Genomic DNA, 16,715 nt, shown 5'->3' on the forward strand with positions numbered 1-16,715 from the left:
AGGATTTTCTACACTCTGTTGATGTTCTTCATTTTTGGTGTCAAAGAGTGAATGACAGCCAACGCCAGACGTAGTTTCTCGTGAAAGCAGAGCAGACATTTTATCTAGTAGGAAGTGATAATAAAAGCTTCGTACACATGTATGTAGTTGTTGCTTCCCATGTTGTGTGAGAATATGGGATTACGAGATGAATGACTAGTAATTGTTTAAACAAGCAGGTGTATTGGGTGTTTTTGACCCACCTGATGTTTCCGTAGGCGAGTTCAAGGCCTTATCTGCAGCCTCTCCCATAACTCTAACGAACCAAGTACTAATTATTTCAGTCAACTCGTGCTCTTGTGCCTGTTGTAATTGGGGTGGTGGGAAATTCCCGACTGCTGTGTGTGAGACTATTTGAAAGTCGTCGCCGTCGCGTCGTCGTGTTATTTCATTTGAAAATTCTCCCAACCACGATTGTTGGCCCAATCCTCGTTGTCTGTCCCAAAGTCCACGAGCCGTTGGGTGAGGCTGACTAATCCTACTTTGTTCTTCCTCGTGGCTCAATGGGACTGAATGGTACAAGGTTTGATGGGAAGTGGTACTATGAGCGTCATCGGTTCTTCCTTCTAATGAATGAGTGGGTAGTTTGGACCTAGTTTGACGTTTGTTGTCTGGTAGCACGTTGAGCTCTCTCATATCATTTCCATTGATACATACTTTGTCAATAGTAAGTGTATTCGAAGACCTAAAAGTTGAGCCATCATCTCTTCCGCCCGTTTCATCGTCAGCGATGCAAGCCTCGAAAGAAAGATTTGAGGATTTTCGAGCGGAGGATCGGGGAAAGTTTACTTGTTCCCACTTGTCATGGTTTAGGTGGATTTGACAGGTGGATGATTCATCAATGTCAATAATTCTGATGGGAATATTATTGATTTGAGATTGTGAACAATCGCTTTCGGTTTTTGCTTCCGTGCTACTGCTCTGTCGTCGTCTCGGAGTCCAAGGCATCCTGATTTCTGGAGGGAAAGTAATAAATGGGAAAAGTGAGACGCAATGAATAAAATAGCTTAGGTCGTGTCATTGCAAGCTAATAATAGTACCAGTAGTAACAAAAAAACAACCGGTACCCTATATGTATAAATATGTATATGAATGTACATGCACCCGTAGGTGTAGATTAAATGGCAATACATTGCCGAAGTGTCACTCAAGCGGTAATAAATATTTGCAACAAACGTGCAAGTTTTCAAAGAAAATGTGCATAATAAAACAGGAGAGTCGAGACTGGAATTGAATGAAAAATGAAATCCATCCATCATGTTTCTTTATGTATATAAATCATCTCGAACCAAAATTGTAAGATAACATTATGATCACGCACCCTTCTGGCGTGTCTCAAAATATATTCATGCATTGGATCGGGTTCGCCCTATTTGAATTCCATTCCTTCATGTAATAACTTACCATCAGCATCTACTTCCTCTTTCAAGTCCTCGTTGTAAGGCAAAGCTGCAGCTGGTGTTCGTATTTTGTGATCCTGGTTGTTCGAAGAAGAATGTTTTATACTTTCATCATTTTGATCTTCAACTCGACCTCGCATATTTTGAGATTTTGAGTAACATGAATTAGCATCTAAATTGGAGAAAGTTGTAGCGATAGTAGGCGAGACATGTGCCGATGCAGGGTTCTCATTCTCCCCCCACATCGTCCTCATCCTCACATTACCTCCTTTGTCCTCGCAGTTTTCTTCGGAATTGTTGGAGGAATATGCATCAGCTACACCTCGCACAGGTTTGAAGAATCCCTGTAATCAATAAATGGACTTATTCGTCAAGGGTCTTCATAAAATTGGATTGTCCATCAGTGGAAATTAATGTGCCTTAAATGTTTGGGAAGTGTTTCCCTGCTCATCCTTCATTAAGTTACCGTCCAGCAGGCACCACTTGAGGTTGGGGAGCTTGCGTAATTTAGCACACACTTCTTGTGTCACTGTGATCAAATTGCTACAAAGCCGAAAGTAACGAAGTTCCTGGAAAGACAGCAAGTTTTTTAGCTACTGGCCTTAAAGTTTCTCTGTAAAAAATAAAGTTTTGTGACAACTGCTTATTTTGAGTTACGTTGGACATTTCAAATTCTGACCTGAGCTTTCACAAAGCTTTCTTCAGGTGGTAACTCTTCCACTTGGTTATTATCCAGGTTGAGGTGCACAAGGGTGGGCAAATCTGAGAAAATTGTAGGATTTTGTGAAAATTAGGTGTCATAAATGGAATGGAATAATAAAAATATGTAGCTTTAAAACTTATTACGGAAGAGTGAAAGTGGAATGGACTGGAAAATATTGCCACTCAGAGAAAGTCTAACTAGCGATTTGAGTTCGCCAAAGTTAGAAGGTAAACTGTCAAGCCTGTAATTTAGTCAGGTATTTTATCCAAAGTTGAAAATTGAGTAATGCTGAATTGTAGAATTTCATTTCATTACTGCGAACCTGTTGTTTCGCAGGCCAAAAGTGTGCAATTTTGAAAGGCAGCAGATTTCCGGGAGTATTTTATCAGTACATGTCATTCCAATAGAATTTGCCCAGAGTTCGTTTAAATTCAAGAGCGAATATACAACTTCTGGTAGACCTCCAAGCAGTTGATTGTACGAAATATTTAGTTTTCTTAGTTCCTTCATCTTTTCCAAACTTTGTGGGAGGTTGCTAGAATATTATTAAAATGATATATTTATATGATTATCATGGAAAATGGCATTTCCAATCATTTCTTGGAGCATTATTAGTCGTTCCTCTTATCAATCACCTCAAGTTGTTGTAATCCAAGCAGAGTATTTGGATATTGGGCAGTAATTCACCAAAGTCGGTTGGCAGAGATTCCAAAGAGTTGTGCTGAAGGAAGAGCTTTGTCAAACTCTTGTGAAAGACTGGATTCATTTGAACCAGTTTTGGAGGCAGGTGCCCCATTTCCAATCTTTTCAAGATGAGCTGTGACCTGTTGCCACTCTCCGCCTCATCCACGGCCACCAGGGACTTGATGTTCAAAAAATACTTCACCAGGGCTGAGCACATGATGTTCAGTCACCTTCAGTTCGAATACTTTATTACCAGAGAGGAAAAAAAAGACTTTCACTCACTCCATTGTGTTGAAACCTATTATTCGCTTTTGATATTCGAGATTTGTAATGCTCAACAGTACTCTGCATACTATTTTTGTGTAGCGTTAAAATGTCCTTGTACGGATGTTAATATGTATGCAAAAAATTGGGATGAATATCAGGAGATTAAATATACAGTCATGACGACTTTCAACTTGAAACAGGTTCGGTTTAGATGTATTCAAATTTTCAGAGAAAACATGGTGCTACAAGAGGTGCATACATACAGTAAAAATTTACGCTATGTTCATATACCGCTAATAATATGCAGGCACGTTTATATTGGAGGTTAACAAGGAGCTTGGGAAAGTTGAGCTTAAATCTGAGGTGTTTAGGAGCTCGTTGGTATTTATTTAGGTTAGTAGGCTCCCCGAACAACAAATTACTTTTATGTTCATCAGCAGTAGTGTTAATAAAAGAGCAGGTCCAACATAAGTAAGTGGAGTTTGAAGAGACTCGTAATGAGCTTACCTGGCTGATTGCACTAAATCGTACCGTACGGTTTATTAGACTTTATAAAAGTTCCTCTAGTGTGCAATTTCCAGAAACCTTCTCAATGGCTTTCTCCTACCAATCGTTTCCTGTACATATATTTTTTCTCAAATTGGCCTCACTTTGGTAATAAATAAATATACATGCTTTGTGAACTACGGAACTTCCTTAGTTATTACAGAATACCAATGGTAGATAGTTGTCCATAATCCATTAATTCGGTCAAAGGGGATATTATTTTTTATAGCATACATATTTATATGCACAGATGCAGTATTGATATATTTGTATGTACATAAAGGTTGTACACTGAGTACACTTCTGTCAGAATTTCTTCTTTTATTAAACATTTCGAAGTTTAACAATTTAGAAACTTGTCAATGAAAGGGTAAACTTTTACCCTTGACTGTAGTAATCATTCAAAACTACAATTTCTGTTAGTCCTAAGAGGAGAAAGGTGCGAAAACTTCAAACCGAATGTAAGCAGAGGTCTCGTCGTCGTGGTAAGTTTTAAACTACCTGAACTACCATTAAAGTAATTGGGTCGGAACAGGTAGAAGAAGGAACCTTACTTCCTTCAACACAATGCACTAGTGAAAGTTCGTGCTTAGCGTTTCAATTTTTATAACAAAACGAACTGCACGATGACATGATTTTGGTTCTTCCAAAGATTTTCCAAGCTGAAATTGCGATTGGGAGCGTGCAGAAGAAGAATAGCGAGTGTTGATGATAAAAGCTTTTGATTTATTTTATGCCACAGTATGCACGAAATATCTGTACTTACAAAACATACCTTTAATGTACTATGTACATGTATAAGGACGACATGGACGATACACAAGAAGACTTTACCCGTAATTGATCACAGCATCCAAATAGTTTCATGAGTTTGGTGAACTTGTAAATAAATATGTGCGCCTCCAATTTGGGAATAATAGTGTCACATTCTTTCGAATTTGACGACAAAGGTCACATGTCACAACTCCCTCCATGCCTTCCTGACATTGGCCGCTGGCTATTTCCACCCCCTCATCGCTTTCTCCATCCGCTCAAACGTCAACGCGAGTCAGCTTATCAGCTTACTTCGTGACCGTCATGGCAAAAATAGGGAAATCTTGTACATGAACTCGACATATATCATCGTCTTATTATTCACTTGTGCAGAGTTACGCATATATTTCATGTATACTGTTAAAAAATTCTATTATCCAGTTAACATGAATTAATCATTGTGGATGTGGCTTGTATTCTGAGAGACAATTCTTTAGATTTGCATTTCGCATGTACAATTTTGGAGATTGTATTATTAAAAATTTAGGATGGCACTGTGATACATATTATTTTTATTTTTACCTCGAAGCTCATGAAAAGAAAGTCCATCCCTCATGGTTAAGAAGGGCGAGCCCATACCTGCCACCTGAACGCGAGTCAATTTTGCAGCCAACCGTCCCAAAGGACTCTGAAGCACTTCTGTCCTAAAATTGAGTTTGCTCGTCCCATAAACATGCTTCCATTAAAGAGAAAAGCCCCGATAAGATTAACTTTGGGTGGAGAGAAGACTCGAGATCTCAAGCCATTAGCTACCAACCACCAGCACAGAAATTTCATGACCTTCAAAACCTAGTTGATTACAAATTAATTTTTACCTCCACGTGTCATTCCTTATAATCATGACATAGAAGCTCATGGGCATCGACCGATGAAAATAACATCCACTCCGGTTGAAAGGTGTTTAGAGAATTTATTGTTGTATCGGACCACAAAGTTCCTCCATGTAAACCGCCTTGCCATGTCCGAGCACATTTATTATGAGGTTTTTTTGTGAATCTCAAAAATGCAAAGGGCAGATTTCGAAATTTCGGTGGAGCTAAGATTTTTCCATAATGATGCGACTCTTTGGCGTTAATGAATCATTAAGAATGATACATATTTATATACATATGTAGCATTATAGATATTTACATACATACAAGGTTAAGGGAGACGATATCTTTCTAATTTTAAGGAATATTATTGCTCACAGAATATCGTAATTTGGAGAACAGTGGTAATCTTTATATAAACAAGGCGTTATTGACTCAATATTTTAGTTTGTATTATGCATGGATAGGCTTAATCCTCTAACAAGTATTAACAAGATTGCTAATGTGTATTCCTGGAGGGATTGTTTTATGAATCTTGCAAAGATAACTAAGATCATACAGAATTTTCAGAATGCAGAATTTTCTCTTTCATACTCAGCGGATTTCTGATCGATGGAGACATTATAATTTGATGGCATATAAAAAAAAATTCCTCTTGATACGATTTAATTTCTGAATGCTTATTAATACGAACAATTTTGTATGTGTGATGTAACGTAGCGCTCATCGGTCTTACAAACCGATACATTTTTATTAGATTGATTGGTTGTTCATTGCGCATCATAATTTATTACAGACAGACCTTAATGATCGATATTGGTTATTACGAAGAGGGTACATGATAAGAATTATAGTTTTGTCTTTTTTCACCATATTAAATGCTTACAACAATGAAATATACGAGGTTGGCCGAGTGAGCAATATTAACACAACTTAGTTTTCTGGTCGACAAACGTGCCTATTATCTGTTCAACAGGACCATAATTAAAGAACAAATACTGAGAACATCGGTAAACTTAAAATACGATTTGTCACAATATTCATTCAACATAGTTACATATTACCTATTCACTACATCGAAACACGTTAAAACAGGTACATACGAGAGGGGTCAACAAGTAAATAATTAAACTAAATTATGATCTAACTGAATGTTTAGTGGGGTACTTGTAGGAAACGAATACAAATACCGTGGTGTAGGCGAACTCAATGCTTGAAGCGAACTTTGGGGGTGCTGGAACATCTCTAGAAGGAATGACTTCGTGACAATATTCACCGCCTGTGAAGGTGCCAATGAGGCCTGAAATAATTGATAAAGATCAGTGAGTGATTGAAAACAACAACTTTTAAATAAAATCAAGTATTATCCCCGCAAACCGCATGGATATTTGATTAAAATAACGTGCTGAAAAAATTTGCTGAATTTCTGGGGGGGAGGGGACAATGTCCTCCGCTTCCGCCGCCATTATTTCAAATAGTTCGACTATGATTACATATCTATCAGCATACTTACTTGTGTTTGGGAAATGCTTCCTGAAAAGCGTCGATTCCACATGACATTTACCACCGTGCATGTTTGCGCCTCTGCCATTACAAGCAAACATGAAAGCAAAGCTATCTCCATCCGGAAATTCACAACCTTTCATCTGTGGGAACAACATCACAAAATAAGTCACAATCTAATTCCATCCTACAAAACCAAATTAATATGGTCGTACTTCAATTAATTTTTCTTCGTTCCGTTTACTAATTTTTGTGTCGTATAAGCCGACAGATGCTACATTGACGTTGTCGTTTCCGCATATAATTAGTCCAGCCCCAATGGGAACAAAGTCCCCTTGACAAACACTGGCCAAATTTCTGTAGTGTGCACCACCACCCAGTGCAACATGCGGGTGTCCCCTAGTAGTTTTAACAACAAAATATTTAGAAAATGGTTAGGAATATTATGCGTAAAGCAAATGATATAATTTATGGGATATTTTAAATTACTTTATATACTGAAACACCGCATCCTTTAGTGCCCCAGCCTTCTGAACTTGCGTATGAAACAGAACAATTGCTTTCACATTGTCTGTTGGTTGAATATTCAAAATAGTTTGGCAGTTTTCTTGGTCCACCTGTAAAACAAGATTGAAGCTGTTTAGATTAGATAATTTAAAAATAGATATCTGGTTTTACAGGACTAATTTCACACCCACCTTGCCCTTGTACTTATTATTTGTCTCCTTTGTAACCTAATGTAGAAAAGGAGATTAGTTATCTACAATATTTCTGAATTATTCGCACCAATTTGCAAAACAAACCGTAAACATCTTGACAAATAATCCAGCAACTTTAGGGATCCTATTAGCATACAAATTAATGAACCATTTGTTTACAGCCTAAACTCACTTCAAGTTTTTAATTTTGCTTACCTCAACCCAGCTACCAGCGGGACTTTAAAACGAAATGTGTAAATTAAAAGGACGTCATGCATACGTTTCAATTAATAGATCACAATTAATACATCCAATGTCCGTACCTTCACAATTTTCCATCTCCAATGAAATGGGTTTATCCTTCACGGATCCAACAATGCCATAACTAATCATCACAAAATCCATTACCCGATTAAAATCTTTGTTGTTCTCGTTGATACAATATGAGTTGCAGAAAACAAGTCAGAAAGCATACATAATATGTTCGTGTAAATAATAATAGATATGCACCTAATCGTCACCAAACATGGAATAGCTCTAGGAATTTCGGAAAGGATTATTTTCAATTTGGTGATATTGTCTTCGTCTAGAAGGTCAATAAAAATAAATAAATTAGTATACAATCAAAATATAATAATGCAGCCAGCCCTTAACTAAGTTACCTGAGGGCATATACTCATCCACCGCCGCAGTTGCGACTACAACCATTAGCTGTGGTTCAGAGAATGAAGCATTAAAATCTTTAATGATTGCCGACCTCAACTGAGGAAAGAGAGGGCTGTCCCAAAAAATAATTATTAGTCTTAAAATAAAAGTGGTCTAAGCTGCTACATGAATAAATAATTTTTTACCTCCAACTCTGTTCTTGTGTCAATTCTTGAACTGACGGGAAACCAAAATCAGGGGCTGTGTCAATAAACCTTTGACATCTGTTAAATTAAATTGATACGGTAAAACATAAGAAAATTGAAATGAACTGTTAGACTAGAAAGACAGCTTACTCATCGGAGATGGAGCAACCATTGTAGTATTCGAATACTTCCGATGTATGATCCCCGTATGGATGCCATAAAAATGTCTGAGCTGCATTTTTTCTCTGCTGACGAACTACACGAGCAACTTCGGACCATGTTCGACATACTTTGGAAATTGAGAGAAGATCGCGGATTGTAAGTTTTTCCAGAATCCCCTTTACAATGGAATACTGCTGGACGAAAACGGGACAACCAGCTTGGTCCATCTCGTTCTCGAACATTCTTAATTTTTATTGAAAATCGTCAGATTCGAAAAAAATCGATATGATTTCAGCGACGTATTAGTATCTGAAAAGTATTGGCAACATAATAATACAACCATGTTCACATGATTTTCAGTCCTTACGACAGAGAAGCATATTCTAATAATCAGGAAATTAGATACATACTATACTAATAACAATGTTTTGATTTATTGTGAAACTTACTTTTAAAACATTGTCCACGAGCTAGAGCGGTCACTGGTTACAAATTATCGGCCAATTCTAAATGCAGAAGGCCAAAGTCTTATATTATTATTGCTTCTATTGTTGATTTTCTGCAGTGTTTATAAAATTCGATCACCTGCCCTGCTGTCTGTCTACGACTTGCCTTTGTCCTTGTCCGAGGTTGAATCCGACTATCCGATTCGGAAAGTCCCTGTAGCTCGTCATCTTCCTCCGGGGCAGTCTGACCCCATCCGATTTGCATCTCTCCAACCCTTATCATGTCATGCAGTCAGATAAACGAACCGTCAGTGGTCATTCCTGTCGTGGTCATCGAGATTACTTAATTATGCTGTCATGTAAAATCCAAAATCCAAGTTCAAAATTATGAAGGCAGAAAATGACGGGGACCAGGTGCGCGTCTCATCTTGGTATGGGACTCCCATAATGGGAGTCTGGGAATGAGAAAGCATGTGCTCGACGGCTGTAGCGTGCTAAACAAATCTCTCATCAATCAAAGAAATTTAGCCAAATCAACTTTTTTATCCTTTGTTCTTAGAGTTTGGTTTTTATTTTGGTAAGTTTTTTAAATTACTCATAATTATGTAGACTATATAGGTCGTACTTTATCTTGTATATTAGCGATGGATACATTTTCTAAGAATGATTTGTTTTCTATTTTGTTTTGTTTAGTGTATAGACGTTATAATAGAAAAACATGTACGCAGCACCTCGGTACGCCAACCCATTTGCGCCTGACGCAAAGCTTGAACAACCACCGACAATAGCTGCAGCAAGGCTACAAGATTTCAGCTCCGATCACCCCCCAGAAATTCCTCGAGGTAACATTCACAACCGTCCCCCGAATAGGGGAAGAGGTGGTAACAACAATCGTGGAAGACAGGCTGCTCCAAAATCACAAGGGAACAGCAACAACTGGGACAATCCTGCTCCTTACCCACCAAATCACCGTGGTTAGACACAACTATTAACTCTAGTAGTATAAATATGAAATACAATACTTATCATGGCGATGATACTAATACTTATTCTTTTAATAATGCTTTTAGGATATTCCCCCCGATCCCAACCATTTTCAAATTTTTCCAGAAGTGGCCGTGGGCACCCCTACCACGCCGGGCCACGACCGAAAAATGCTTGGCACAACTTCCGTGGTCAACAGGATAATAAATGCTATAATTCCAATAGCCAGGATGAAAAAGATAGTCCTTGGATGACACCAGAGCTTTTGAAACTAATACAGGAGAAAGATGAGTTGTGGAAAGTTTGTAATGATACCAGATCTGAAGAAAATCACAGAAATTTCAAAATTAAACGGTAATTAATATAATTCAATTTATTAAGACAATCAATTTGTTAAAGTTACAATTGAAAATCCCAGACTTTGCTTAAACATCTCAAATATATTAAAACAAGTTATATTTTAATTTAGGTTTGAAGTTAACATGGCTGTGAATGACGCCAAAATATTGTTTCGCCAGCAGGTACGTACGGATATATGTTAAAATATTGTAGAATTGATGAACCGTATGTATATAGTGCTGAGTACTCCTAAGTGGGGTTGATGATTTAATGTCAATTAATTGGTTTAAACAGAACCCGCAATTCGGTCAGTACAGTTCGTACACTCAAGTTTTTCGGCGGACGGTTGCGAAGCCAGAGTTTTATTGCGACCCTTGTGAAAAGGAATTTATTTCTCAAGACCAGTTAGAGGAACACAAGACTGAACATATCACGTGCAAGTATGATAAATGAATAGATTTTCTAAATGCATAAATTGAACTACGAACTGATTTAATTTTGAATAACTTAACTTTTCTCACACAGACTAGATGGGTGTCAATATACTGCTCACGTTAAGCTTGTCATGAAACACATTGAACTACAACATGCTACCAACTTATTTCAAAGAATTAAAGGATACGACACTCCTGAAGGCGTAGAAAAGTGGAAAGAAGAGAGAAGGAAAAACTTTCCTACTCCTGAAAATACTCTCAGGAAAAAAGCGGAAATTGCTGAGAGGAAGGCTCGAGGGGATATACTTACGGCAAAAGAAGATTTCCCTGGAATTGAAATATTCAGACACAAGATAGTTCCAGAAGAACGGAAATCCAGACAATATGGTGCAGGATATCAAAGTGATGGAAATGAAGAGCTACCGTTGAAAATGCGGCCAGGAACAATTAGATTCATGAACTTGAACAAAAGTCCTGCAATTCAACTTCACAATTTTTACACTGATGTGGTTGTATCAGATGATGGAACGCTTTTGGGATCCATGCGTGAAACGTGGACAAGTCTGAAGAATAATGATGATTGTAATGAAGAGAGTTTTACCAAGGACAAGTCTGACGACCATAATGCTGATGAGGAGTTCAACATCACTGATGATGAAGATGATGGGATTGTTCGCCGTCAATCTGTAATTCTGAAATCCCAAACCAAGGAAATTGTTAATGCAGATATTGCCACATTTGCCCCCCAGAAGAGTACAATCGTAGAAGAAGACGAAATGACAGCTATTGTGAATAATAGTGGCACCACGTCAAAAAGTTTTGGACTGGCAGGACTCATAGGTTACGAATCAAGTCCAGACTCTGATATTGAACAAGAAGGTATAGAAATCTGTCCTTTACTTTACTAAACTCCGTTTCACAACTGGTGATATTACCGCATGTAAGAGCAAGGTAATCTCACATCACCAATTGTGAAACAGAGTTTATCTATCTCGTAGATGGTACCGTTTTGATAAGTACATATATCACTGTAATTGATTGATTGATTGATTGATTGATTTATTCAGCATAAAACCCTTTCAGGCATAATTGCCCATAGAGTTACAGAGTTAAAAAAATAATATATATGTATAATATCGTTATACACATTATCACTGTAATTCGCAGATGGAGAAATTAAAAGTGGCGACGAGGATACAAGTAACCTGAATCCCGTGAACGTTCCCACTACCCCTTCGATATATACTGAAGTGCTTAGTAGTAGTATGGTTTCTGCATCATTATCTTCTGATGACGAAGCACCAGATGAAATTCCAACTGTAATTTCAAAAGAGGTGGACCGTCCTACAGCGAAGGATAATTCTCCTCCTACAGATAAACCAAGCCTTCAGGATGTCAAAGACCCTAATTCTAAACCTTGTTGGAAAGATGAAAAACGTGCAGACGGTAGAAACCGGAGACTAGGAAAGAGATCTGGGAAACAATCACAAACACAAATGCAAAGAGCTCAAAGTGTTCGACGAAAATATACACTTCTTCAACGCGTAAGTATTTATTTTGTTTTATTTATGCTATATAGCAGCTCAATCATTGAATGTTTACATAAGTAAATAACTATTTTTCAGCTACTGGCACCGGATATTAGAAGGGAAAAGAACATGGTGTTACAAGTTTGCCGTTTTCTCGTTGACAGAAATTTTCTTGACCCAAACAAACCAAAAGAAAATTAGTCAATGGGCAATAACGGTTCTCTATTAGATAAGTAGGACACAACTGTAACAGAGAGATCAACGGGAGGTGTGAATCGAGTTACAAGATTCTTGTGTACGAGAACAGCAAAGACAATGAATTAATTATGTTGTTCACGATTATGTGCCTTGCTTTTATTCCTAGTGTATAACGAGGGAGTAGTAATTTTGTAAGTCACATTTGCGCTTTATAATTTTGACTAATTAGGATTTATAATTTTATCACTGCCTTATTATACATTTTCCTTTTTCACGCAATAAATTATTATGTACATGTTTACAATGTTTCATGAGTTACAACTGTTTGTGTGAGTTTATAATATCGATATTCCAGAAATCTAAGATTGTGGAACATGCATCCTGTTTTCCTTGCGTACGGAATATGCATCTCTCTGTAAAGTAAAAGTGCATTATGAACGGTAGAGTAGGTTAACAAAGGAATAATAGGAGAGCAGAATGCAGGAAGGACTGACTAATCCTAAATGATTTCCCCCATTTGTTGGTAAAATGGGATCGTTCTACTGGAAACAAGCCGTGACGATTCGGTTGGATTTGCATTTGCATCAACAACTGACAACAATGCACTTGGAAAATTGGTGTAAAAGTGATTTTATGCATTAAGTGAAACTAGGGATTTGAATATGTCTGTATGCAACACATTACTCGGCAACTGCACTTTACTTGACGACACATGCCATGTATTATTGAACATTGTAACGAACAAATCAATCAATTCTGCACAATCAATTACAACATAGTTTCAAGGCAGTAAGTACAAAAATATGATAAACACTAGAATTGATGTTACATAAATAATCTTTGAAAATATCACAGCTTGAAAAATTAAATTAATTAATTTCTATTCATATACTTATGCATACATAAAAAACATGACTAGAACAGGATTATACAATAATTATTATTGCAAGTACAGACAAAATTGAATTTTTCGTGTATATAGTACAAATTGCACTGTACAAGCGTGTATTTATACTAGTAATATCGATAATGAGCATTGTTAGGGGACGTCTCACTTTCCTCACAAAAATTGTTGTAGCTCACATTGCTGGAAACTGAATCTTCCTCCGAGGTTATAGTAGTTGAAGAGATGCTCCCATGCTGTCCCGTGGGGCTGGCTCCCATTATCATGTTGGCTTTGTTGTGGAGGAGTTGGTGGTGGTGGTGGTGGTGTTTTGGTGGGAGGTGTTGAAATGGTGGATAATTGTGGTTATAATCGGCAGAAGTAGTGGGGTGAGGGCTGGATGGTGTCGCAATGTATCGATGTCCCAGACCAACGTCCGGCACGTGTCTCACAACCCCATCCGAACATGGGCCGATCCCCACAAAAGTGGGGTGTGCAGTGTCGTTGGTCAGCCTTGTTTGTTGTTGATAATGGTGGTAATTTCCACCTGGAGAAGGACTCATGGGTTGAAGAGGATGTGTTTGTGGGAAATTGATACTGCTGGCATTAGCATCAAATGGGAATACTGGATCCCGACAGTTCTGGAAACTTTTCCCCACAAAGCTGCAATTGCTGGTAGGTTCATACCCATCATGCTGTTCGGAATCCAACGGTGGTGTGGCAGGTCGCGTGGCATTTGTCTCCAATAAGTTCCCCTCACGATCCAAAACTATTCTCACGTTTTGAACCGTGACAATGTACTTATCATCAACACGTTCCAATTCCCCCCCACAGCTAAGACCGATGGGGGACGTTATGGGTGGTGGGGATTGTGGGTACCCATCTCCATCGACAGCAGCACTTCCGCGTAAGTTCTTAATGACCAAGACTGCTTGGGTGAGGGCAAAAATGTAGTTGTGAGCAAACCTGAGGGTCTCAATTTTGGTGAGACGCTGATCTTGTGGCATGGCTGGAAGGGCCAGACGCAATTTCTCTAAGGCATTGTTTAGCAGGTGCATTCGGTGTCGTTCTCTATCGTTGGCTTTCGCTCGACGAAATTTCTTGAGACGTAGAACGACAGTTGGACTTTTCCGCCGTTGTCGACGACGACCACCGTTAGCAGGACCACTGCTACCAGCTCCTCGGTCACCATCGTTGGAGTTTGTGGAAGAAGCACTCGTAGTTACTTCTCCATCCTGCAGATGAAAAAGTTTCTGAATATTTTCAAATCGATTTTCAGAGAATGGTGTGACTGGATGATCGGAGGCGGAGGAGTGGTGATGATATTTCTGGGAGTGCATGGAAGATTCTGATGAAGAATTGTCCGAGTAGTAAAAATCACTCTGAGTATAACTCATATTGTTTTTAATATTAATTTAACTTGTATACTTAAAGTGTCTCAAACTTCCTCAAAAATAGAGGTTAATATATATATGTCGTATGTATGTATTAAGCTGGTAATCTTCAAGTTTTTTATTATTATTATTCACTTCTGCCTAATTTCACTACAAGATTTTCCACGCAGCTCAAGTCTCAATTTGTGTGTAATTCGTGACTTATTGTTGTAATCTCGATGTTGTTGATGACGATAATTAAGTGAGCAACTGTTTGGTGTTTGTTAGGTCGTGTGACTTGACATTGTCTGACTTGTTGTACCAGCAATGACTAGATTTGGCTAATTTAATACGACCGAGACGGAGGTTGGTTGGTCGCGTGGACTCACTGAATGACAACCGGATGAGATCTGATACTGAATTTGGTGAAAGTGGGACACAAATTGTGCGACAAGTCCAACCCCAACCAAAGTCGGTCCATTTTCATCTCTATTCATCCAACAGCAGCAGGGTTCATATTATTATTATTACAGTCTGCAATATTATTTATATGCATTGTTAAGGAGTCCCGTATTCATTGGGTCCGAAATATCGGGACGGAGTTTGCTCGTTGGTTGCCTTTCCTTCCTCCATATAAAAATAATTATTATCATTATAGAGGAAAAAGGGACTGGTGGGTTCATTCAATTCTGAACCCTTGTCATATTTCCCTGTGTAAAGTAAGCAGGGTTAGACTACTACCCTCCCTGCAGTGAAAGAAGCTGACGCGATGAAGGGCGAGGTTTTACCGAATAAGGGACTGACCATGTAAGTAGTCGAGCTCAATTCTCCCCTCCTCGAGTTCTGATTTATGGCAGGTTACTTGTTTCATGGGGCTTTTATAATACGCGATATATTCCAGCACTACAAAATGGACTGGAATTATCCTCTTGTTAATCTGGTTGCTCAGGATTGCTTTTCGGGCACTTTAGGGCTTCGCTACTTACTGCGACTTGTAAAATGTACCCTTCGCTTCGCTATAAATGAAGAACGTGTCATTCCAAATTAGCACGATTAAAAAGATCAAAGGCATTTGAAGAAAAAATTTAAAACGTTTATTATATGCACTGCATGCATTTTGTACAGTAAACTTTACCAGTTTTCTGTATCGAGAAAGTACAAGCTTGAAAATAGGTGAAAATAGTACAATATTATTAAGCATTGAACTTAGAAAACGCTGGATATATGTGACCGTAAAACTGTTCAAATAAAAACTTACTACTTTGAATAACAAAAATTCTGCATAGGAGCATTGATTATTTTTCATGGAAAACGCCACAAGGCAAAATATCGACACAGATTTGTCGAACGACCATCAAAAATGCAGCCAGGATATTTCTTAATCCCCCAAATCAAACAATATAAGCTTTCCAAGCTTTTACTGGTTTCTACGTACATCTAAATACTTGTCTGGAGTTTAACATCGCCTATTCACAGAACCAACAAATCGTGATTGATTGGAGCTGATCTTAGTACTAAAACTTCATTGTCAGTTTGACATTCCGAATTTTTGGAAGACCCATGGGCGACATCAGTTGAATGCATTGCGCAATAGAAAAGATAACCCGATAAATCGTTGTTTGCGTTTATTCTTGAGCATATAGACTCACGGATTCATTCATTTCATCGTTTCGTATAAATTTTGTGCATGTGTTAGACGACATTTTTGTCACCCACCCCTTCTCCATTTGACTGAAAAACAACTGTCCACGCATATGAATGTATGCATGTATGCATGCACGTGCACTTTGCCATGAATGAATCAATTTTCTTTGTCGGGGACTAAATGGCAATAACAAGAGAGACTGCATTATTTTCCACAATTTCTCATTAAGCTTTTGCACTCACTCCTTTCCGGTGGTTTATGGTATGTCATTATCCACTTTCAACCCAATCGTAATTATACACCACATTTATGTATATGTCGACTGAGTAGGTCTCAACTGGTGAATCAAATCCATGTGTCCAGCTGCCGTTCCAGTCCTACCACTCCGAAGGTGATAATTTGTTTG

General features: G+C 38.2%; 3 protein-coding genes across 3 annotated transcripts; 1 reads left to right on the forward strand and 2 right to left on the reverse strand.

Moving 5' to 3' along the window:
• Nucleotides 1-5,969: 5,969 nt before the first annotated feature.
• On the reverse strand, nucleotides 5,970-9,209 carry LOC110851467 (F-box only protein 22). Its single transcript, XM_022099248.2, has 14 exons — nucleotides 9,064-9,209; nucleotides 8,928-8,984; nucleotides 8,467-8,787; nucleotides 8,317-8,394; nucleotides 8,128-8,243; nucleotides 7,976-8,051; nucleotides 7,789-7,850; nucleotides 7,682-7,703; nucleotides 7,571-7,610; nucleotides 7,466-7,501; nucleotides 7,257-7,384; nucleotides 6,983-7,166; nucleotides 6,778-6,910; nucleotides 5,970-6,564 (listed from the first exon to the last, which is right to left on the reverse strand). The coding sequence occupies exons 3-14, from the start codon at nucleotides 8,718-8,720 to the stop codon at nucleotides 6,401-6,403; spliced, it is 1,293 nt and encodes a 430-aa protein (XP_021954940.1). The 5' UTR covers nucleotides 8,721-8,787; nucleotides 8,928-8,984; nucleotides 9,064-9,209; the 3' UTR covers nucleotides 5,970-6,400.
• A 156-nt stretch (nucleotides 9,210-9,365) lies between these two features.
• LOC110853432 lies at nucleotides 9,366-12,709 on the forward strand. Its single transcript, XM_022101701.2, has 8 exons — nucleotides 9,366-9,501; nucleotides 9,618-9,898; nucleotides 9,995-10,262; nucleotides 10,378-10,429; nucleotides 10,542-10,687; nucleotides 10,773-11,560; nucleotides 11,849-12,225; nucleotides 12,307-12,709. The coding sequence occupies exons 2-8, from the start codon at nucleotides 9,643-9,645 to the stop codon at nucleotides 12,409-12,411; spliced, it is 1,992 nt and encodes a 663-aa protein (XP_021957393.1). The 5' UTR covers nucleotides 9,366-9,501; nucleotides 9,618-9,642; the 3' UTR covers nucleotides 12,412-12,709.
• Nucleotides 12,710-13,330: 621 nt separating this feature from the next.
• Nucleotides 13,331-15,068, reverse strand: LOC118433485. Its single transcript, XM_035845461.1, has one exon. The coding sequence runs from the start codon at nucleotides 14,686-14,688 to the stop codon at nucleotides 13,423-13,425; it is 1,266 nt and encodes a 421-aa protein (XP_035701354.1). The 5' UTR covers nucleotides 14,689-15,068; the 3' UTR covers nucleotides 13,331-13,422.
• Between the last annotated feature and the right edge of the window lie 1,647 nt (nucleotides 15,069-16,715).

The sequence above is a fragment of the Folsomia candida genome, unplaced genomic scaffold (genome assembly GCF_002217175.1).
Source record: "Folsomia candida strain VU population unplaced genomic scaffold, ASM221717v1 Fcan01_Sc001, whole genome shotgun sequence".
Taxonomy (NCBI): domain Eukaryota; kingdom Metazoa; phylum Arthropoda; class Collembola; order Entomobryomorpha; family Isotomidae; genus Folsomia; species Folsomia candida.